At 44.2% G+C, this 22,520-nt stretch overlaps 1 protein-coding gene across 2 annotated transcripts in view; it reads left to right on the top strand.

Moving 5' to 3' along the window:
• Positions 1–22,520, top strand: part of LOC137327857 (protein phosphatase 1 regulatory subunit 12A-like) — a 197,146-nt gene that overhangs the window by 147,336 nt on the left and 27,290 nt on the right. For both annotated transcript variants that reach the window (XM_067993722.1, XM_067993721.1), the window contains exons 14-18: positions 3,686–3,784; positions 12,553–12,643; positions 13,081–13,242; positions 14,437–14,575; positions 18,975–19,102. In XM_067993722.1, the coding sequence (XP_067849823.1) occupies positions 3,686–3,784; positions 12,553–12,643; positions 13,081–13,242; positions 14,437–14,575; positions 18,975–19,102 (619 nt within the window). The remainder of the gene's footprint in view (positions 1–3,685; positions 3,785–12,552; positions 12,644–13,080; positions 13,243–14,436; positions 14,576–18,974; positions 19,103–22,520) is intronic.

Here is a 22,520-nt window from a genome sequence, read left to right as displayed (position 1 = left end):
ACGGCCTCAGTAGAATATTAATGTCATCCTTTCCCCTTCTGGAATTTACTAGTCAATGCTCCCAGGATCCCTGAAGGAGCTGTCCCATGTCCGTGATGGGCCCCACTCCTGCCCTGTGTTTAGTTATAGTTTCCCATTATCAGAGTTGACAGTGAAACTTAGTTAACACTGAGAATTTACACCAAAACTTTCTCTTTTCCCCCCCCCCCCCACCCCATTCTTCTCTCTCCTCCCACCGCCCCAAAAAAAACAAAAACATTTTTTTTTGGATGTCATTACCTTATCATTCCTCCATTTTTCACCTGTGTTTGTGGTTATCACCACCTCCTGTGCAGTCATGGTGCAGAATTGATGGGAAGAATCCATAACTCGGACTGTGTAGCCTTTGGTGTGGGAGGGAGATGGGGGGATGATTTGTATTGGTGGAGTTACAATGTGTCCTCTTCCCAAGCCACCTGTTAGTTGAAAGCTAGTGCTAACTAGCTTCGGAAGGATTTAAAATATTTTTAAGTAACTGGGGACAGTAGCTAGCAGATGCAGTTCAATGTAAATAAGTATAAAATAGTATGGAAGCAAGGAACTGCTCCTAGATGCTGAGAGGATGTTACCCCTCATGGGGGAATCTAAAACTAGGGGGCATAGTCTCAGAATAAGGGGTTGCCCGTTTAAGACGGAAATGAGGAGGAATTTCTTCTCCCAGAGGGTCGTGAATCTTTGGAATTCTTTACCCCAAAAAGCTGTGGAGGCTGAGTCATTGAATATATTCAAGGCTGAGTTAGACAAATTTTTGATCAGCAAGGGAGTCAAAGGATATGGGGAAAAGGCGGGAAAGTGGAGTTGAGGTAAAAATCAGATCAGCCATGATCGCATTGAATGGCGGAGCAGACTTGAGGGGCCGAATGGCCTACTCCTGCTCCTATCTCTTATGGTCTTGTGGAACTGAAAGAGAATGTATGTGTTAAATTGAGCAGTGGTACAGCATGCTGATCAGGAAAAGCAATGTGGGATGGTGGATTAATTTATGAAACCATCAGGACAGTGTTCAGCTGAAGTAACCAGGGTAAATAAGGCTGAGGTTACAATATCAGAGGGACAAAGGACAAATCATGTATTGTGGCTGAACAAAGGGCGTCAGGCCACACCTGGAGTTCTGTGTGCACTTCTAATCGTAGGAACGGTTTAATGAGGGAAGACTGGTGAACGGACTATTCAGCCTCAGAAGCTGTAATAGAGAACCTCATCGAGGTATTTAGAATAAACTGAGTAGAAAAGATAAATCTGGAATACGACTTTGAACTAAACTGTGGTAGGAGTACAAGGGGCTGTTAGTTCAAACTATCAAAAGGCAAACTTAGGATGAACGTCAGGAAGTTCTTCACACAAAGAGTGATCAAACCTGGGATGGACTTCTAGTTAGGGTAGTGGAGGCAAACGCCTGGAATCATTTAAGGAACAATTAGGTGCTTTGATGGGGAGCTTTAAGAACCAGGATGAGCCAAATGACCTTTCTCATCTGCATCTATTTTACGATTGCCTTTGAGAGGCAAGCAGGAAAGGTGATTGCAATATTAGGAATTTAGGTTGTGAGCAGAGTACCCGGTGCTCCGTGATTTTGCAGCTGTAAATATTGCCGTGAAATTTCTCCCTTACTATTTTTCTAAAAGACGAAACTTTGAGGTGATTCAGTTGAAAGTTTGAAAATTGTAAAGGAAATGGATAAAAATTGAAGTCAGATTGTTGAATATGGTGGAGGGTTCAAATGCTCAGGGCCACAAGTTTAAAAAATGAGGATATTTGCAGTAAGAACAGAATTCGGTTTAAACTTTTCATCCAAAGTATAAAAGAGTTGTGGAATAAGTTACTAGAGAAAGGCATTTGATGAAGTACCACATAATAGACTTGTTAGCAAAATTGAAGTCTATGGGATTAAAGGGACAGTGGCAGTATTGGTACAAAATTGTCTAAGGGGACAGAAAGCAGAGTAGTGGTGAACGGTTGTTTTTCAGACTGGAGGGAAGTATACAGTGGTGTTCCCCAGGAGTCAGTATTAGGACCACTGCTCTTTCTGATATATACTAATGACCTGGACTTGAGTATAGAGGGTATAATTTCAAAGTTTGCAGATGACATGAAACTCAAAAATGTGGCAAACAATGTGGATGAACATAAGAGACTTCAGGGGGACATAGACAGACTGATGAAATGAGCAGACTCATGGCAGATGAAATTTAAAGCAGGGAAGTGTGAAGTGATGCATTTTGGTAGAAAGAATGAGGAGAGGCAATATAAACGAAATGGTACAATTTTAAAGGGGGTGCAGGAATAGAGAGACCTGGGGGTGCACGTACACAAATCTTTGAAGGTGACAGGACAAGTTGAGAAGGCTGTTTTTAAAGAAAACAACATATGGGATCCTGGGCTTTATTAATAGAGGCTTAGAGTAGGGAGTTATGCTGAACCTTTATAAAACACTGGTTAGGTCTCAGCTGGAGTATTGTGTTCAGTTCTGGGCACCACACTTTAGGCCTTAGAGAGGGTGCAGAAGAGATTTATCAGAATGGTACCAGGGATGAGGGACTTCAGTTATGTGGAAAGACTGGAGAAGCTGGAGTTGTTCTCCTTAGAGCAGAGAAGGTTAAGGGGAGATTTGATAGAGGTGTTCAAAATTATTAATGGTTTTGATAAGAGTAAATAAGGAGAAACTGTTTCCAGTGGCAGAAGGGTCAGTAACCAAAGGGCACAGATTTAAGGTGATCGACCAAAGAGCTAGAGGCAACATGAGGAAACATTTTTATGATCTGGAATGCGCTGCCTGAAAGGGTGGTGGAAGCAGATTCAAAGGTAACTTTCAAAAGGGAATTGGATAAATACTTGAAGGGAAAAAAAATTACAGAGCTATGGGGAAAGAGCAAGGGAATGGGATTAATTTGATAGCTCTGTCAAAGAGAAGGCACAGGCACGATGGGCTAAATGGCCTTCTCCTGTGCTGTAACTACTATGATAGAAGGCTATTAATATAAGTGAGCTTAAGGGACAATCGAACGTGTTTTCGGAGTGAGAAGTGAATTGAGGCATATGATGAGAAGGTGGGATTGAGAGCTCTCATAAACGGGTGTGTTTGTTGGGGTCTAATGACATTTTCCTTTTCTAAAAAAAAGTAATTGCACAGAATGCTAACTAGCAATTATATGGCAGAAGCCATTGCAGTGCAAAGTTAGCTATCAGTTGTACAGCCCCAGAGATGATTAGCCATTGAACAGTAACCAGTTACGACACAAATGTAACCAGTTAACTGGACGCCAAATTGAATGAACGATTTGTTTAAGATTTTGGAGTTCCCCTGATGGTTCAGTGGATAAAGGCTCTCCCCTGTGTAGGACTGAGTCAGCACTTACAGTGGATAAAGGCTCTCCCCTGTGTAGGACTGAGTCAGCACTTACAGTGGGAGCGAGGGAAATTGGCTGGATAGCCCTGAATTAATTGATTTGCTACTTGGAGCCCGACTTACAGTAAATACTTTGCTCCAGACCTTAATTCAGAACAAGACGTAAACGCTTTGTCAAGTTTGAGCAAAGGATGATGTTGTGCAGATCACATTGGTGGTAGTATGTGTAATGGAAATTTGATCAAGGACCTGAAGTGGTGCTCATTTCCCAAGTCTTTCTTTGTTCCTTCATACCCTCAGCTCCCTGACTCGAAACCAAGCTGGAAATGGAGCGGAGAAAGAGAGTAATCCTACCACACAAGGCGTTGGTTACGGCACTGAGAACCGTGAGAGACGCAGGTACCAGCTATAAGTGATATACTCAAATGATGCAGTGACCTTGATAATGAACCATACGTTAACATCCTTACAGTTAACAATTGGTCCATGTCATCTCCTGGACTGGTTTCGATCACTTGAGGGGGTCGGAGAGGAATTTTCAAGAACATTTCTTTCCCTTAGGGTTTTTTTCTCTTTGTTTTGCCTCTCCCAGGAGATTACATGGTTGCGGGAGGTGGGGGAGATGGGAAGAAGTGTTTAGCCATGATGGTCTGGCCACCATGATGTGCAGCAGGCTTGATGGACCAGCTGGTCTTTTCCTGCCTGTTAATTCCATATGTTCATATGTTAAGACATGGCTGCTTTGTATATACTGACTGCCGCTCCTTTCTGCACTCAGTTGTTGAAGTCAGTTGTAGTTTTACTGAAACAATGAATTTTGATTGATATTGAAGTGTGTCTGTCACCAGCGGAATCCCATTAACAATAGAGCTCTGGTGGCTTTAAGGCTCCTACCTGAATTGAGTTTGGCCAGTCTCAATCCATTTCCTTAAGGGCATGGACCACAGCACAAATTTGTCTCTACATTACACTAAATGGTATCACGTTGGCCTGTGTTACTCACCTGAAGATCTCTGCTCTTTAATACTTGGTGAATCACTTGCCATTGCTTTGGACATCTCCAAAGCTTTTGACAGGGTCTGGCACCATGCAGTTACTAGCATATTGCCGTCTGACCACCTTTATGTTCCAGTTATCTACTTTTTTATCAAATCTAACAATGTGTGCTCTGATTGATGCCTCATCCTCTCTCTCCCTCATAAATTCAGAGGTTACTCAAGGCGCTGCTCTATTTCCCATTCAATTTCTTCTCCTTATCAAGGACTACTTTATCATCCAACCCTATCTGCTCTCTTGCTGACGATGCCACTCTACTTGATCAACTTCCCTCAGATTGCACGCCCTCAATGATCTCAAGTTCCAGTTTTCTTGCAGTGCAATTGCTGGAAATTTCACTGGTTCAAAAAGAAGGCCCACCACCACCTTCTGAGGGCAACTAGGAGTGGGCAAAAATTCCCAGCCTTGCCAGCAACACCCATATCCCACAAATTATTATTTTTTTAAACTGCAGTATTGGAACTAGGATTTTCAGCTTTTATTTTATATCGGACAGCTTTTGAAATAACTAGAATTGAGATGGAAACCACCTTTCACTACCAAACTTCAGAATGGAGACAAGAACCCAGTAGTTTGTGAGAAACAGGCCTGGTTATTTGGACTGTAAATTAGTTATGCTACAGAGGCTTTATTCCAGGTGCTAATCAAAGTATACATAGCCAAAGCATTATTAGACATGGGACACTAGGATGAAGTGTGAAAACTTGGAATGCAAACATCGACCATTGTGTCTATGGGCTTGATAAATTCACATATTTATTTAAAGGCCTTTGAGTCTGGAATGCATAGGATATGTGTTTCATTATCAGAGAGTCTGCAAAACACAAATCCAACAGCAACAATTTGCCTTTATAAAGCACTTCTAATGTAGAAAAATATCCCAAGGCATTTTAGAAGTGTAGTCAGTCAAAAATGGACATCAAGCCAAAGGAGCTGAAATTAGGAGAGATGACCAATAGCTTGGTCAAAGAAGTGAGTTTTAAGGAGGGTCTTAAAGGAGGAGAGAGAGGGGTGGAGGGGTTTAAGGAGGGAATTCCAGAGCACGGGGCCTAGGCGGCAGAAAGCACAGCCACCAATGGCGGGGTGAAGAGTATCCATCCAAAAGTCTTGTAGATCATCAAACTGTAAGAAATATACTCTGCAGAGGATATGTTAAACCCTTATGGACTGAGTCTACGTTTATTATTTAAGTATTGACTAGTTTCCTGCTGCTCCTGTGTGTTATCTCCTATTTGATTATTTGGCTAGAATGTAACTGTCTGACGGTACGTTATTTACTATCTTTCATAGAATCGTAGAAAGGTTACAACACGGGAGGTCATTCGGCCCATCGAGTCTGCGCCGGCTCGATGCAAGAGCAATCCAGCCAGTCCCACTCCCCCGCCCTATCCCCGTAGCCCTGCAAATTTTTTCCTTTCAAGTACTTATCCAGTTCCCTTTTGAAGGCCATGATCGAATCTGTCTCCACCACCCCCTCGGGCAGTGCATTCCAGATCCTAATCACTCGCTGTGTTTAAAAAAAAAAGTTTTTCTTCATGTGACCTTTGGTACTTTTGCCAATCACCTTAAATCTATGCCCTCTAGTTCTTGACCCTTCCACCAATGGGAACAGTTTCTCTCTATCTACTCTGTCTAGACCCTTCACGATCGAAGACTGGAGAATACCATGTGGTTGGTAATCTCCAGTGTGTTATACCACAATTCAGTGGTAATTATAAGGCATGTGGCATGCTATCCAATGCACAAAGTATAAAAGTGCAGATTTCTGTCCGTAGGACTGTGTGCTGATGCAAACCATCTCTGCCGTGAGCACGACAAAAGAGTTGGAAAAAAGCCCAATCTGTAACGACCACACCTTAATTGGGACCAGTTCTTGGGGAAGTGGGACCTGTACAGACGGATGGGTTGCACCTCAACAGAGCTGCGACCAATATCCTCTCTGGGAGGTTTGTTAGTGCTGTTGGGTGGGGGGGGGGGGGGGGGGGGTTTAAATGAATTTGGCAGGGGGATGGGCACCAGGATGTAGCGATGGAAAGGAGAAACAAGGGGCACAAAGGATCGGGGGAGAAAGATAACACTAGAGCAAGTAATAGTACAGTATTAGGTGGGTCAGACTCAGAGAGAGTACAAGAAAGTCTAAGACTGGTTTGCACTGGTGGGTAAACACATGAAGTGTGGTAAAAAAGGATGGTGAGCTGCAGGTGCAAATAGCCACATGGGAATATGATGTGGCGATAACGGAGACCTGGCTCAAAAATGGTCAGGATTGGGTACTAAATATTCCTGATACAAGGTGTTCAGGAAAGATAGGGAAGGAAAGAAAAGGAGGGTGGGGGGTGGTAGCAGTATTGATTAAGGAGAATATTGTAGTACTGGAGAGAGAGGATGTCCTGGAGGGGTCAAGGACAGAATCTATTTGGTTTGAGTTAAGAAATAAAAGAGGTGCCATTACACTACTGGGTGTATTCTATAGGCCACCAACTAGTGGGAAGGATACAGAGGAGCAAATTTGCAGGGATTTACAGAGAGGTACAAAAGCTATAGAGTAGTGATAACTGGGGACTTCAACTATCCTAATATAGACTGGGATAACAATAATAATATAACGGGCACAGAGGGGAAGAATTTTTAAAATGTGTCCAGGATAACTTTCTTAACCAGTACGTTTCCGGCCCAATGAAGAAGGAGGCATTGCTGGACCTGGTTCTAGGGAATGAGGCGGACCAAGTGGAACAAGTGTCAGTGTCATTTAGGGAGCAGTGATCATAGCATCATAAGGTTTAGAATAGCTATGGAAAAGTACACGGATCACTCTAAAGTAAAAATACTCAATTGGAGGAGGGTCAATTTCAATGGGATGAGAACAGATCTGGCCCAGGTAAACTGGAATCAAAGATTGGCAGGCAAAACTGTCATTGAACAGTGGGCGGCCTTTAAGGAGGAGATGGTTCGGGTACAGTTGAGGCACATTCTCATGAGGCAGAAAGTTAGGGCAACTAAAGCCAGAGCTCCCTGGATGACAAAAGAGATAGTGAGTAAGATGTAACAGAAAAAAGAGGCGTATGACAGATGTCAGGTTGATAACACAAGTGAGAACCAGGCAGAATGTAGAAAGTTCAGAGGGGAAGTGAAAAAGGAAATAAAAAAGGCAAAGAGAGAGTATGAGAATATACAGGTGGCAAAACATAAAAGGGAATCCAAAAGTCTTCTACAAGCATGTAAACAGTAAACGGGTAGTAAGAGGAGGGGTTAGGGACCGATTAGGGACCATAAAGGAGATCTACTCATGTGTTATCAACCTGACATTTGTCATACGTCCCTTTCATGGAGGCAGAGGGGATGGCCGCGGTACTAAATGAGCACTTTGCATCTGTCTTCACCAAGGAAGAAGATGCTGCCCGAGTCTCAGTAAAGGAAGATATAGTTGAGACACTGGATGGGCTAAAATAGACAGGCTGGCAGCAAGGGTGGACACGTGACAGATGAGAGGAGAGGCATTATAAACTAGAGGGCACAATTCTAAAAGGGGTACAGGAACAGAGAAATCTGGGCACAAATCGTTGAAGGTGGCAGGGCAGGTTGAGAAAGCGGTTAAAAAAGCATACGGGATCCTGGGCTTTATAAATAGAGGCATAGAGTACAAAAGTATGGAAGTCATGATGAACCTTTATAAAACACTGGTTCGGCCACAACTGGAGTATTGTATCCAGTTCTGTGCACCACACTTTAGGAAAGATGTGAAGGCCTTAGAGAGGGTGAAGAAGAGATTTACTAGAATGATTCCAGGGATGAGAAACTTTAGTTATGTGGATAGACTGGAGAAGCTGGGGTTGTTCTCCTTGGAACAGAGATGGTTGCAAGGAGATTTGATAGAGGTATTCAAAATCACGAAGGGTCTAGACAGAGTAGATAGAGAGAAACTGTTCCCATTGGCGGAAGGTTCAAGGACCAGAGGACATAGATTTAAAGTGATTGGCAAAAGAACCAAAGGTGACATGAGGAAAAACTTTTTTACACTGCGAGTGATTAGGATCTGGAATGCGCTGCCTGAGGTGGTGGTGGAGGCAGATTCAATCATGGCCTTTAAAAGGGAACTGGATCAGCACTTGAAAGGAAAAAATTTGCAGGGCTACGCGATAGGGCGGGGGAGTGGGATTAGCTGGATTGCTCTTGCAAAGAGCCAGCACGGACTTGATGGGCCGAGTGGCTTCCTTCCGTGCTGTAATCTTTCTATGATTCTAATTTCAGTTCTTCAAAGACAGTTTCTTCATGTCTGTTATAAGTCTAGCAACAGCTTCCACCTCTAGCCTTGGATAACTCCATCCTTAGTCTTTCTTCAACTATCTACCTTCTTGGCCTTACCATCTGCTCTGACTGAAATGAACTCTCACATCTCCATTGTTTAAAAAAAACTGTCCAAGAAGCTCAGTTTCCGCTTTTATGCTAAACACTTCTTTCCCTTAGCAGGTCTTAACTTTTCAGGAAGTCCAAGTTAATCAGACTCTTATAAAACCTTTCTCTAATGATTCGACAGGATACAAGCAAAAGCTTATCATCTAATACTTGATCCCCCTCTCACATCCAATCTTGTATCTCGTTCCTTCTTCATCAAACCCTTCTTGCCTCTATTTCATTGATACTGCAGTGGTTACTGCTCTTCAACAATGATGCTGAGCCCCAAAAGAATATCCACTGTAGACCCATGAATTTTATTGACCTGTACTCTGCATCTAGCTGTCCTATTCCTAACCCAGGAGTATTTCATGGGATAGTGTAAGGGAACTTCAGCCTGCATCCTTCATCTAACCATTGCTGTATCCATCTGGAAGTGCTTGATGCGACCATAGAGAGGGACTTCACTCTCTATCTAACCCAAGGTGTAAGGTTTCTAACCTTGATGACGATAGTTTTACCAATAAAAACATAGAAGATGTAAATGTAAATCTTGAAAGTTGTGTTTTAAGTCTCAACACGATGACCCCAATTTTCCCCCTCCCCCCATTTCACCTCAGTGTAAATCGGGCAGTGCACTTTTCACAAGCTCCCATTTTCACCTCGGTGAAACCAGATCATATTTTTGGGTTCAAATCATTTAAATGTATTGGGTGATTTAGCGACAGGACTACTGTCTGGGAATCGGTGCTCAGACTAGATCAGGGAAGGGGAGTTTTGTGCTGCTGGAGGCCTGTAAAAGCGCGCATTGCTGGTGGTTTTTGGGCCTCCAAACTTACAGTGGAGCACCACTTCACTGCAGAAGGTTAACAAATGAAACTTGCCCAAGGTATTGGGAGACTGTTGGAGGCCCCTTACAAATTCTTTCTGAAGGGGCAGCCCCACTACCTCCAGCACCCGGTTTCCTTGGATGTCCGCTGGGTGGAATCCCAGGCACATGATACAGGAAGTATCACAATGTCACTCGTGCCTCATTTGGTTCAATTTACATGTTTACGTTTCAGGTGGGAGTTCCTTACCATAGCAGGGATGCCCCAGGAATAGCATACCATACGTAAAAGGGGTGCAGACCCAGCGCTACAGGCCTCTACCCACTTTTTCCTCTACCCACTTTTTCCTCTACCCACTTTTTCCTCTACCCACTTTTTCCTCTACCCACTTTTTCCTCTACCCACTTTTTCCTCTACCCACTTTTTCCTCTACCTACTGCTTGGAGACTGACAGGCATGGGGCATTGGGCAGAGGAAAATCAGCCCCACTGTGTTGGTGATTGCCACAATTCAGTTCCTAACACTAGGTGCATGGTGTGAGCTGACAGTATGGGGTAGCCTTTGTTTCCTGGGTGGTAACCTGACAGGCGGATTGTCCGCCCTTTATAGAACCCGCCTGGTTCCCAGCCCATTGATTTCTATTGAATGCAAACCAGCCGGGTTGTATAAAGGGTGTGAAAATTACCACCCAAGTGGTGAAGATGAAAATGTACCCCTATATCTGTTATTACTATACTAAGTCCCAATTTTCTATCTTTTTTCTAATGAGAGTGTCTCACATTTTGTGCGATGTTCAGGTAACTTCCATTTGAGTAGGGAATGACTTGGGGGGAGGGGTGCATGTAAAGTAAAAAGGATGGGGAGAAGTCACAGGAAGAATGGAAAGTTCTTCCTGTGAAGAAGGTTGTGGTTTCAAATCCCAGCCAGAACTTCAGCTTATGATCTAGGGTTTTTAGAGTCATATAAAGTTGCCAGAAAAAGTAGCAAGCCTAAGGATTGGGAGCAGTTTAGAATTCAGCAAAAAGGGACCAAGAGATTGATTGAGAGGAAAAATAGAGTATGAGAGTAAACTTGCAAGGAACATAAAAGCGAATTGTAAAAGCTTCTACAAGTATGTAAAAAGAAAAAGATTAGTGAAGACAAATCTAGGTCCCTTACAGTCAGAAATAGGAGAATTTATAATGAGGAACGAGGAAATAGTAGAGCAATTAAACAAATACTTTGGTTTTGTCTTCGTGGAAGAGGATGCATCGGTTGTCATCTTCCAATATTCTATAGATTATGGAACAGTTCCTGCAGATTGGAGGGTGGCAAATGTAACCCCACTATTTAAAGAAGGAGGGAGAGAGAAAACAGGGAACTACAGACCGGTTAGCCTAACATCAGTAGTAGGAAAATGCTAGAGTCTATTATAAAGGATGTGACAACAGGACACTTAGAAAATATCAGTGGGATTAGACAAAGTCAACATGGATTTATGAAAGGGAAACCTACTTGAGTTTTTTGAGGATGTAACTGGTAGAATAGATAAGGGAGAACCAGTGGATGTGGTTTATTTAGATTTTCAGAAGGCCTTTGATAATGTCTCACATAAGAGATTTGTGTGCAAAATTGAAGCACGTGGGATTGGGGGGGAATATACTGGTATGGATTGAAAATTGGTTACAGACAGGAAACAGAGAGTAGGAATAAATGGGTCTTTTTCGGGGTGGCAGGTGGTGACTAGTGGGGTACCGCAGAGATCAGTGCTTAGGCCCCAGCTATTCACAATATATATTAATGATTTGGATGAGGGAACCAAATGTAATATTTCCAAGTTTGCTGACGACACAAAACTAGGTGGGTTGTGGGTTTGTGGGTTGTGAGTTGTGAGGAGGATGCAAAGAGGCTTCAGGGCGATTTAGACAAGTTGAGTGAGTGGGCAAATACATGGCAGATGCAGTATAATGTGGATAAATGTGAAGTTATCCACTTAGGAAGGAAAAACAGAAAGGCAGAGGATTATTTAGATCGTGATGGATTGGGAAATGTTGATGTATAAAGGGACCTGGGTGTCCTTGTACACCAGTCACTGAAAGCAAACATGCAGGTGTAGCAAGCAGTCAGGAAGGCAAATGTTGGCCTTCATTGCAAGGGGATTTGAGTACAGGAGCAAGGATGTCTTACTACTTATATACAGGGCCTTGGTGAGACCACACCTGGAGTATTGTGTGCAGTTTTGGTCTCCTTACCTAAGAAAGGTTATACTTGCCATAGAGGGAGTGCAGCGAAGGTTCACCAGACTGATTCCTGGGTTAGCAGGACTATCGTATGAGGAGAGATTGGGTCAACTAGGGCTGTACTCACTAGAGTTTAGAAGATTGAGAGGGGTTCTCATTGAAACATCGAAAATTCTGACAGGGCTAGACAGACTGGATGCAGAGAGGATGTTTCCTCTGGCTGGGGGGGTCTGGAACGAGGGTTAACAGGCTCAGGATACGGGGTAGGACATTTAGGACTGAGATGAGGAGACATTTCTTCACTTAGAGGGTGGTGAACCTGTGGAATTCTCTACTATAGAACGCTGTGCAGGCCAAGTAACTGAATATATTTAAGAAGGAAATAGGTAGATTTCTAGACACAAAAGGCATCCAGGGGTATGGGGAGAGCGCGAGAATATGGTATTGAGATAGAGGATCAGCCATGATCATATTGAATGGCGGAGCACGCTCAAAGGGCCGAATGGCCTAATCCTGCTCCTATTTTCTATGTTAAAGTTTATACCTTTCGCTCCCTTCACCTGCCTAACAATGTCCTCCTCTTGTGCTTTTGACGTGCCCATTGCATTATTGGCTCTTGCATCCACCGCCTTTAGAATGATTGTTGACTGCCTTATTTCACCAATTCCAGATCCTACCTCACCCCGGTTCGTGACGAGGAAGCTGAAGCGCAGCGGAAGGCACGGTCGCGGCACGCCCGCCAGTCTCGCCGGTCCACGCAGGTGAGCACGAGAGAGTTCAGCTTCAGTTCCAACATTGCAAAAGTTCCATTTCTCTTTGCACAGTTTTCAACTGCCCTGATATTCAGTGATGGGTCCATAAATTTCTAAAGTGCAAACCGGCTGCCAGAAAGTATGACTTTTAAAACAGAAGCCCATTTTTACGCCTAAAAACTTAAACTGATAGACCTCAATATTAGATGTAGAATCTGTGCTTTGTAATACAAAAAAACAGAACAGTAGGATCGACAGAGCAGAGACACAGGGATATCTTTAATGGTGGTTCGTAAGGCATTCCTCAGACATAGGAAACTATGTGTATTTAGCCACATCTCACTGTGCACCACATTGTTCCTTGCCATGTATCTCGGTGCTCCTCGTTATGTATCTTGCTGCTCCTTACCAAGTAGCCCCTCTTTATTCCTCAATTTTTGGTGCAGGGTGTCACACTGACAGACCTACAAGAGGCTGAGAAAACAATTGGACTGCAGCAGGAGAAGAAAGCTGCGGAACAGGAGAAAGAGAAAGAAAAGGATGAGAAGGAAGCAGAATCTAATGACATGGCGTCAAAGTACAGATACAGTCGGGCCAGTCAGGATGAGGTAAGATGAGTGGCTGGAGAGGGTGATGACAAGATGGCTGGATACATTGTACTGAAGTTCTCCTGATGCTTTGTTATTCCTTCTGTAATGATTTAAGATTATAACAGGTCGCTTTGCTTGTGGAGAATTTGTTTTGAAAAGATGTATGTCTCTTTTCCTGTTGCTGTGTCTCATCCTAACTCCTACTCTCTCTCCCATTTTATCTTGCACATTTCCTCTCATGGTCTCCTCTGTAGATCTGTCTCTGACACTTCTCTCACTGTTTATATAATTCTGTTCTTCACTGTCTCTTCTACATGTTTCCCACACCCGCGCTCTCTTTCTCAGTGTGTGTATGTCACTCTTATTGAATCCTTCGAGAAATAACGGAAGGATAAAGGAAATGAAATGGTTTATATGAATGAAGTGGTTTATATGTGTCCCAATGGATAGAGAAATCTTAAAATTAGTGACAGGCCATTTCAGAGTTAAATTGAGAAGCACATTTTCACACAAAGTTAGTGGAAATCTAGAACTCTTTCTCCGCCCCCCCCCCCCCACCCCTCCCCCAAAAAAAAGTCTGTGTATGCTAGGTCACTTGAAACTTTCAAGATTGAAATTGATACATTTTTGTGAGGTAAGGGTATAAAGGGATTTGGATCAAAGGCAGGTAAAGAGAGTTCTGGTACAGATCAGCCATGATCTAATTGAATGGCGGAACAGCTCGAGGGGTTCAATGGCCTACTCCTGTCACCCTGTTTTTCCAGAAGACTTTGAAACAAACCGGGGATTGAATTCTCAAAGCTTTATTTCAGGCAAATTTCACAATGAGAATATTAACAACTGTTCCTTTTCTTTGAGTAGCAGCTTAATTTTTACCTCATTTTCTCTCTGTCTCTAAAGCTTGATCCTCCTCTCTCTCTCTCTTGTGCACTCACTCTTGTCTATCACTTTTCATCTCTTGCCACATGTGCACTCTTTTTTTTGTCTCCCTGCTGTCTCTTTTTTTTCTCTTGCCCTCGTCCACTAGTCCTGTCTCGCATTCTCTGCCTTTGGTGTTCTTCTTTGGAAGTGCAAACCGTGCCTCAAAGTGCTAATGACTAATCACTTAATCACTTATGATCCTGCCCAATAAAAGTACCTTGGGATGTTTTACTACTTTAAAGGTGCTAGAGAAATGCAAGTTGTTGTTGTTGTTGTTTTTGCCCAATACAGGAGAAGAACTGGCGATCGAGATTAGCCAACCTACAGAAAGCAGATCTGCTGGGTCTCACATCCTATTCCACAGATTTCACTCGTTCCAACTTGCCAGCCTACGCCTGCCACAACGCTGTACAGCCACTGGACAACAAAGGTATCTCAAAAGCTCTTAAGTTCAGGCAATGCTCATTGTCTACTTGATACTTGTTCAAAACTTGGAACACCAAACTGCTTCATCAAATTGGCATCGCCCATTTCAGAGCAGTTGCTATGTAGAGAAACCAATCTTGGTCAGAGCTTGTTATAGGACACAGTGGGTCAAAGCACCACCTGGTGTGGTCCCAACCATACAGACCAGGAAGGTCCCTGAATCAAGCTCTGGTCTGTGTTGTTGGCTGATCTCAACCAGGGCAATGGTTGGGGTGTTACAGGCATTTATCCTCGGTGCCCCTGGGCTATGGTTCCGCTGCTGATCGCTATCCAATGATTCCTGCTGGAAAGTGCCCGCGTATGGGCATTGGGTGAGGATAGAATTGGGCTCAACGTCTGATGCCCTCCATGATTGAACAGTCTACCGACACCCGCTTAAACGTGAAGAGTGACCACTTGGGTGAAATATTGGCAGGTGCCCAGTGCTTTTGGTGCCGTACCCCAGTGAGATTCAGCACCTTCAGAAAGGGAGGGAAGATAATTAGATTAAAAAATATGTGCTGAACCTCCTGAAGAATTCTCGCAGCACTGAAGGCCATTTGTGCTCTTCAAGAAACAGACTGTTCAATCTTCAAACACCTTCAGACCTGAGAACATGAAGTCTGGAGCAAGGCAGTGCCTTTTGGTCAATCAGGAGCACTCCATCAAGAGTCCATGTTGGATTATCCCATCTCTGAATCTCCCATGCTGGAATAGAACTAGCTGTGAAGGGGCATGTTGTGTTCCATGACTAAAGAGTTAAGGTGTGGCATTGTTGGTGTGTGTGTGTGTGTGTGTGTGTGTGTTTGTGTGTGTGTGCGCACGCGCACGCGTGCGCAGACACACACATGTAGCATGGGCGACAGCACTCAGGGCCCTATGTGTGTCCTCTCGGCGCTGAGTGCTGTCGCTAGTGCTAAGTGTGGTCTCTGGGCATTGTGCATGCTCTCAGGATGCTGAGTGCCCCATGAGCCTTGAGTGTTTGACTTAATACTATCTGTCCCCTGTCGGTAATGTGTTGTGACTGGGTGCCAAGTGCTGCCCATTCTCGCTGGTAGCTCTGACATTTTGGATCTGACTGTCTATCTGTGGGCTCTGAGGGTTATCCCTGAGCAATGAGTGTTGCCCTTGGGTTCTATTTCTTTCTGGCTCCTGAGTGCCATTTCTGGTTCCTATCACTTTTTCTCTGCCCGCTGAGTGTGGTTGTTAGGTGTCAGGCCTGAGTGCTGCTTTTTTGTTTTTGCTGGGATCTGTTCACAACTGGATGCTGAGTGTCCCTGGGTGGGTGCCTAGTGTCCCTGGGTACCGAGTGTTGTATTGTCACTGTGTGCGGCTTTGTGGAACCAACCTGGGAACAGGCCATTTTAGATCTGCTAATGGGTAATGAGACAGGATTAATTAATGACCTCAAAGTGATCTTAAATATGATAGAATTTCACATCCAGTTTGAGAGTGAGGATCTTGGATCTGAAGCTACTGTATTAAACCTAAATAAGGGCAATTACAATTGCATGAGGACAGAGTTGGCTAAAGTGGACTGGGAAAACATATTAGAAGGTATGACGGTGGATAAGCAGTGGCAGACATTTAAAAAGATATTTTATGACTCTCAACAAAAATATATCCCAGTAAGGAGGAAAGACTCCACGAGCATGGCTAACTAAGGAAGTTAAGGATGGTATCAAATTAAAAGAAAAGGCATACAACGTGACAAGCCCGAAGATTTAGAAACCAGCAAAGGGGGACTAACAAAATAATAAAGAGGGAGAAAATAGATTATGAGAATAAACTAGCAAGAAATATAAAAACTGACAGTAAGAGCTTTTACAAGTATATAAAAAGGAAGAGAGTAGCTAAAGTAAGTATAGATCCCTTGGAGGATGAGACTGGGGAAATAATAATGGAAAACAAGGAAATAGCAGAGGAATTGAACAGATATTTTGTATCTGTCTTCACAGTAGAAGACACTAAATGCATACCAATAATAGTAGAAAATCAAGGGGCAAAGGGGAGGGAGGAACTAAAAACAATCACTATCACTAGAGAAAAAGTACTAGGTAAACTAATGGGTCTAAAGGCTGACAAGTCCCCTGAACCTGATGGCTTGCATCCGAGGGTCTTAAAGGAAGTGGCTACAGAGATAGTGGATGCATTGGTAGTAATCTTCCAGAATTCACGAGATTCTCGAAGGGTCCCAGCGGATTGGAAAACCGCAAATGTAAACCCCTATTCAAGAAAGGACTGAGACAGAAAGCCGATAACTATAGACCAGTTAGCCTAATATCTGTCATTGGGAAAATGCTAAAATCAATTATTAAGGTAGTAGTAGCCGGACATTTAGAGACTCAATAAAATCAAGGAGAGTCAACATGGTTTTATGAAGGGGAAATCGTGTTCGACAAATTTATTAGAGTTCTTTGAGGAAGTAATGAGCAGAGTGGATGAAGGCGAACCAATAGATGTAGTGTATTTGGATTTCCAAAAGCATTCAATAAGGTGCCACATAAAAGATTACTGCACAAGGTAAGAGCTCATGGTGTTGGGGGTAATATATTAGCATGGATAGAGGATTGGCTAACTAACAGAAAACAGGGAGTCGGGATAAAGGGATCATTTTCAGGATGGCAATCTGTAACTAGTGGGGTGTCGCAGGGATCAGTGCTGTACCAATGACTTGGATGAAGAAAGCGAGTGTATTGTGGCCAAATTTGCTGATGAAACAAAGATAGATGGAAAAGTAAGTTGTGAGGAGGACACACAGTGTCTGCAAAGGGATATACGTTAAGTGAGTGGGCAAAAATTTGGCAGATGGAATATAATGTGGGAAAATGTGAAGTCATCCACTTTGGTAGGAATAATAAAAAAGCAAAATATTATATAAATGGAGAAACACTACAGAATGCTGCGGTACAGAGGGATCTGGGTGTCCTCGTACATGAAACACAAAAAGTCAGCATATAGGTTCAGCAGGTAGTTGGGAAGACAAATGGAATATTGGCCTTTATTTCTAGGGGGATGGAGTATAAAAGCAGGGAAGTCTTGTTACAACTGTACAGGGTGCTGGTGAGACCACACCTGGAGTACTGCGTACAGTTTTGGTCCCCTTGTTTAAGGAAGGATATACTTGCATTGGAGGCGGTTCAGAGAAGGTTCACCAGGTTGATTCCGGGTATGGAAGGGTTTTCTTATGAGGAAAGATTGAACGGGTTGGGCCAATACTCACTGGAGTTTAGAAGAATGAGAGAAGATCTTATTGAAACATACAAGATTCTGAGGGGGCTTGACAGGGTATGTGCTGAGAGGCTGTTTCCCCTCATATATCTCCCCCAATCCAGAACTAGGGGGCATAGTCTCAGAATAAGGGGTCGCCCATTTAAGACGGAGATGAGGAAAAATTTCTTCTCAGGGTTGTGGACCTTTGGAATTCTTTGCCCCAAAGAGCGGTGGAGGCTGAGTCATTGAATATATTCCAGGCTGAGTTAGACAAGCTTTTGATCAGCAAGGGAGTCAAAGGATATGGGGAAAGGGCGGGAAAGTGGAGTTGAGGTAAAAATCAGATCAGCCGTGATCTCATTGAATGGCGGAGCAGACTCAAAGGGCCAAATGGCCTATTCCAGCTCCTATCGCTCATGTTCTTATGTTTGTCTGGAATGGATTGAGCCTCACTTCCAGGTGCTGCGTGACACCTCTGGTTGCTGTTTGTGGGTGCTGAGTGTTTTATCTGGCTGTGCTGCCTACCATTGTTGGGTGACGTTTATTTCTGGGTGCTGAACGTCACTGGTTGCTGTTTTATTTCTGGTTGGCGTGTGTTGCACTGGGCGCTGTTATTCTCTGGATCCTGAATATTGCCACACAATGTGGTTTACCTCTGGGTACTTTTAGTCAAGACTGGGTGCTGAGTGTCGACACTGGGTGCTGAGTGTCGACACTGGGTGCTGAGTGTCGACACTGGGTGCTGAGTGTCGACACTGGGTGCTGAGTGTCGACACTGGGTGCTGAGTGTCGACACTGGGTGCTGAGTGTCGACACTGGGTGCTGAGTGTCGACACTGGGTGCTGAGTGTCGACACTGGGTGCTGAGTGTCGACACTGGGTGCTGAGTGTCGACACTGGGTGCTGAGTGTCGACACTGGGTGCTGAGTGTCGACACTGGGTGCTGAGTGTCGACACTGGGTGCTGAGTGTCGACACTGGGTGCTGAGTTTCTCCGGTTCGAATGTGTTGTCTCTGAAGACTGTGTGTAGCTGGGTGCTGAGTGTCGACACTGGGTGCTGTTTGTCGCCGAGTGATCGGTGTCTGTGTGTGTGATTGCTGGATGCTGGGCTGTTCCTGAATGGTTAATCGCATTTTCGGATCTCTCCTGCAGAATTGGAGAAAGCTAAAGAGGAGGAGAAGGAATCGGATGACTCTTCATTCAGAAAATCTGGTACCAGGGACCGGAGACGACCGAGGGGGAAACGAAGATCAACAGGTGTGCATTCCGTATCACAAGATGTAAGTATTATGAGTATTTAAGAGAATTGTAGGTCACTTCAGGTACTCTGCTCCAAGACAGGGTGGGGGGTAATTTTAACCCCCCAAGAAGAGGTGGGTTGGGGACGGGTGGGCAGTTTTTGGAGCGGGACCACTTCCCGGCTCCAACATGCCCACTTCGGGATTTAACCCAGGCGCGTTCAGATGCGCATGCACAACAGGAACCTGGTAGTCCCGTCCTCACTTAAAGCCCGTTTAATATTTAAAGGGGCAGTGTACCTCATTGTGATAGTTGAGGCACTTAACTTTTATGTATTACAAATGTAAAATGAATTTTACCGTACCTGTTCGGGTTTGCCATAGCTTCTGATTCACGTCAGGTGAAAGCACGCAGGAAGGGTTGGATCCATGAGGTGAGTGCCTTTATTGCATGTCAATGACTTGGATGAAGGAACAGAGTATCTTGTGGCCAAATTTGCTGATGATACAAAGATAGGTGGAAAAGCAAGTTGCGATGAGGACACAAAGTGTCTGCAAAGGGATATTGACAGGTTAAGCGAATGGGCAAAAATTTGGCAGATGGAATATAATGTGGGAAAATGTGAAGTCACCACTTTGGGAGGAAAAATAAAAAAGCAAATATTATTTGAATGGAGAAATACTACAAAATGCTGCGGTACAGAGGGATCTGGGTGTCCTCATACATGAAACACAAAAAGTCAACATACAGGTGCAGCAGATAATCTGGAAGGCAAACGGAATATTGGCCTTTATTTCTAGGGGGATGGAGTATAAAAGCAGGGAAGTCATGCTACAACTGTACAGGGTGCTGGTGAGACCACACCTGGAATACTGTGTACAGTTCTGGTGCCCTTATTTAAGGAACAAAATACTTGCATTGGAGGCAGTTCAAAGAAGGTTCACTAGGTTGATTCCGGGTATGGAAGGGTTGTCTTATGAGGAAAGATTGAACAGGTTGGGTCTATACTCATTGGAGTTTAGAAGAATGAGAGGAGACCTTATTGAAACGTACAAGATTCTGAGTGGACTCGATGAGGTAGATGCTGAGAGGATGTTACCCCTCATGGGGGAATCTAAAACTAGGGGGCATAGTCTCAGAATAAGGGGTCGCCCGTTTAAGATGGAAATGAAGAGGAATTTCTTCTCCCAGAGGGTCGTGAATCTTTGGAATTCTTTACCCCAAAAAGCTGTGGAGGCTGAGTCATTGAATACATTCAAGGCTGAGTTAGACACATTTTTGATCAGCAAGGGAGTCAAAGGATATGGGGAAAGAGCGGGAAAGTGGAGTTGAGGTAAAAATCAGATCAGCCATGATCTCACTAAATGGCGGAGCAGGCTCGAGGGGCCGAACGGCCTACTCCTGCTCCTATCTCTTATGGTCTTATTGTTTGTAGTCCAGGGGGAGCAGGAATGCTTCATCCAGGCCCAACAGCTCACCTGGCCGACAGGACCCTGGTGATTGAGCGATTGACCCCCCCGCAATGCTGTAACTCCCCCCCCGATCTTCTCCAAGGCCCACCCGATGTCGTCCACGTCCCCCCACCCCCCCGATTTCTTCCAGTGTCTCATCCTTTGCCATTCTACTCTTGGCTCCTCTGCTGCTTCTCCTCCTTACTGCTACTTTCTTTAATTTCACACAGTAACCCCCGTCACACATCTCATGAGTCCCCCTTTACTTATTCTTGCTTGTCTCCTCTCTCTTTCTGCTGTTTTTCTACCTCTCCCCACACTCTCTCCCACTATGTCTCTCTTACAATGAAACGTTCCTCCAATCCTAGCATCTTTTCATTACCTGTGCTTTCTCCTTTCCTTCTCAAAAATGATTCCACAATTTATAATTTATCCCTGATTTACCTTTAATCCCAGCCACCAGTTTTTAACACTTGTAGTATTTCCAATAAAGATCAATTCACTGGGCTAGCCCCAACAGGGATTGGACTATTTGACTGCCAAAAGCTCTGGAACTTGAGGCTCTTGAGCTAACCTTTTTTTTCAGATTTCAGCTCACACAGCGGCAGTGAAACAAGCTTTAATATTGGTGCTAAAGCTGCTCAGATATTAGCAATAATGTTATTACAACAACAACTTGCATTTATATAGCGCCTTTAATGTAGTGAAACGTCCCAAGGCGCTTTACAGGAGTGTTCTGAAACAAAATTTGACACTGAGCCACATAAGGAGATATTAGGACAGGTGACCAAAAGCCTGGTTAAAGAGGTAGGTTTTAAGGAGCGTCTTGAAGAAGGAGAGAGAGGCGGAGAGGTTTATGGAGGGAATTCCAGAGCTTAGGGCCTAAGCAGCTGAAGACACGGTTGCCAATGGTGGAGCGATTAAAATCGGGGATGCGCAAGAGGCAAGAATTAGAGGAGTGCAGAGAACTTGGAGGGTTGTAGGGCTGGAGGAGGTTTATGGGAGATAGGGAGGGGCGAGGCCATGGAGGGATTCGAAAACAAGGATGAGAATTTTTAAATCGAGGCGTTCCCGGACCGGGAGCCAATGTAGGTCAGTGAGCACAGGGGTTATGGGAGAACGGGACTTGGTGCGAGTTAGGATACAGGCAGCAGAGTTTGAGATGAGCTCAAGTTTATGGAGGGTGGAAGATGGGAGGCCAGCCAGAAGAGCATTGGAATAATCCAGTGTGGAGATAACAAAGGCATGGATGAGGGTTTCAGAGCAGATGAGCTGAGACAGGGGCGGATTTGGGCGATGCTCCGGAGGTGGACGTAGGTGGTCTTGTTGATGGAATGGAGCAGTTTTGGCAGAGGAGAATAGGACCCGATAGTGTTTTATGTGGTCCAGCCTGATCTGCCAATGAATGGCTAAACCAGTTGTCCGCCATAAATGTTCAAGTCTGCATCCCTTGGACTTAAGGAGTGGAGATGAGGGCCGTACCAGGGGGAACAACCAGGGTGAAAGAGAGTAATGGTTTTAATGGGGAAAAGGACATCAAAGGTGGAGGTGAGGGTGTGATTGAGCAGATCGGTAGCTGCAGAAATGTAATGGTGAACGGAGGGCCAAAGGCTAGACAGTTGGGAATTTGAAAGTGCCGTAATTACTGTAATATAACAATAAGCTAAAATACTTACTTTTTAAAAAAATTACACATGGACTTCCCCAGTTACTTCTTTCTCCTCTTTTTCTTTAATTTTGCTGTTTAAACGTTGACTCATTAAAAAATTATTTACAGCCCTCAATCTCTCTCTCTCTCTCCCCCCCTCCCTCCCTTCCCCCCTCTCTGATTTGCAGCTCCTTTCCCTCCCAACAGGCAGCCAGCCTTTCAATCTGGCTGCCTGGCATGTGGGAAACCCATAAGCACAAATACTGACCTTCAGTTGAGATGCGGCGGCAGATTGCGATGTGCTCAATTTCTGGCTCCGCGCTAAAATCATGCCCAGGGCCCCTCTAACAGAACCACCAC

This window comes from Heptranchias perlo, chromosome 12, assembly GCF_035084215.1.
Source record: "Heptranchias perlo isolate sHepPer1 chromosome 12, sHepPer1.hap1, whole genome shotgun sequence".
Taxonomy (NCBI): Eukaryota; Metazoa; Chordata; class Chondrichthyes; order Hexanchiformes; family Hexanchidae; genus Heptranchias; species Heptranchias perlo.
This window is presented reverse-complemented; position numbering and strand designations above follow the sequence as displayed.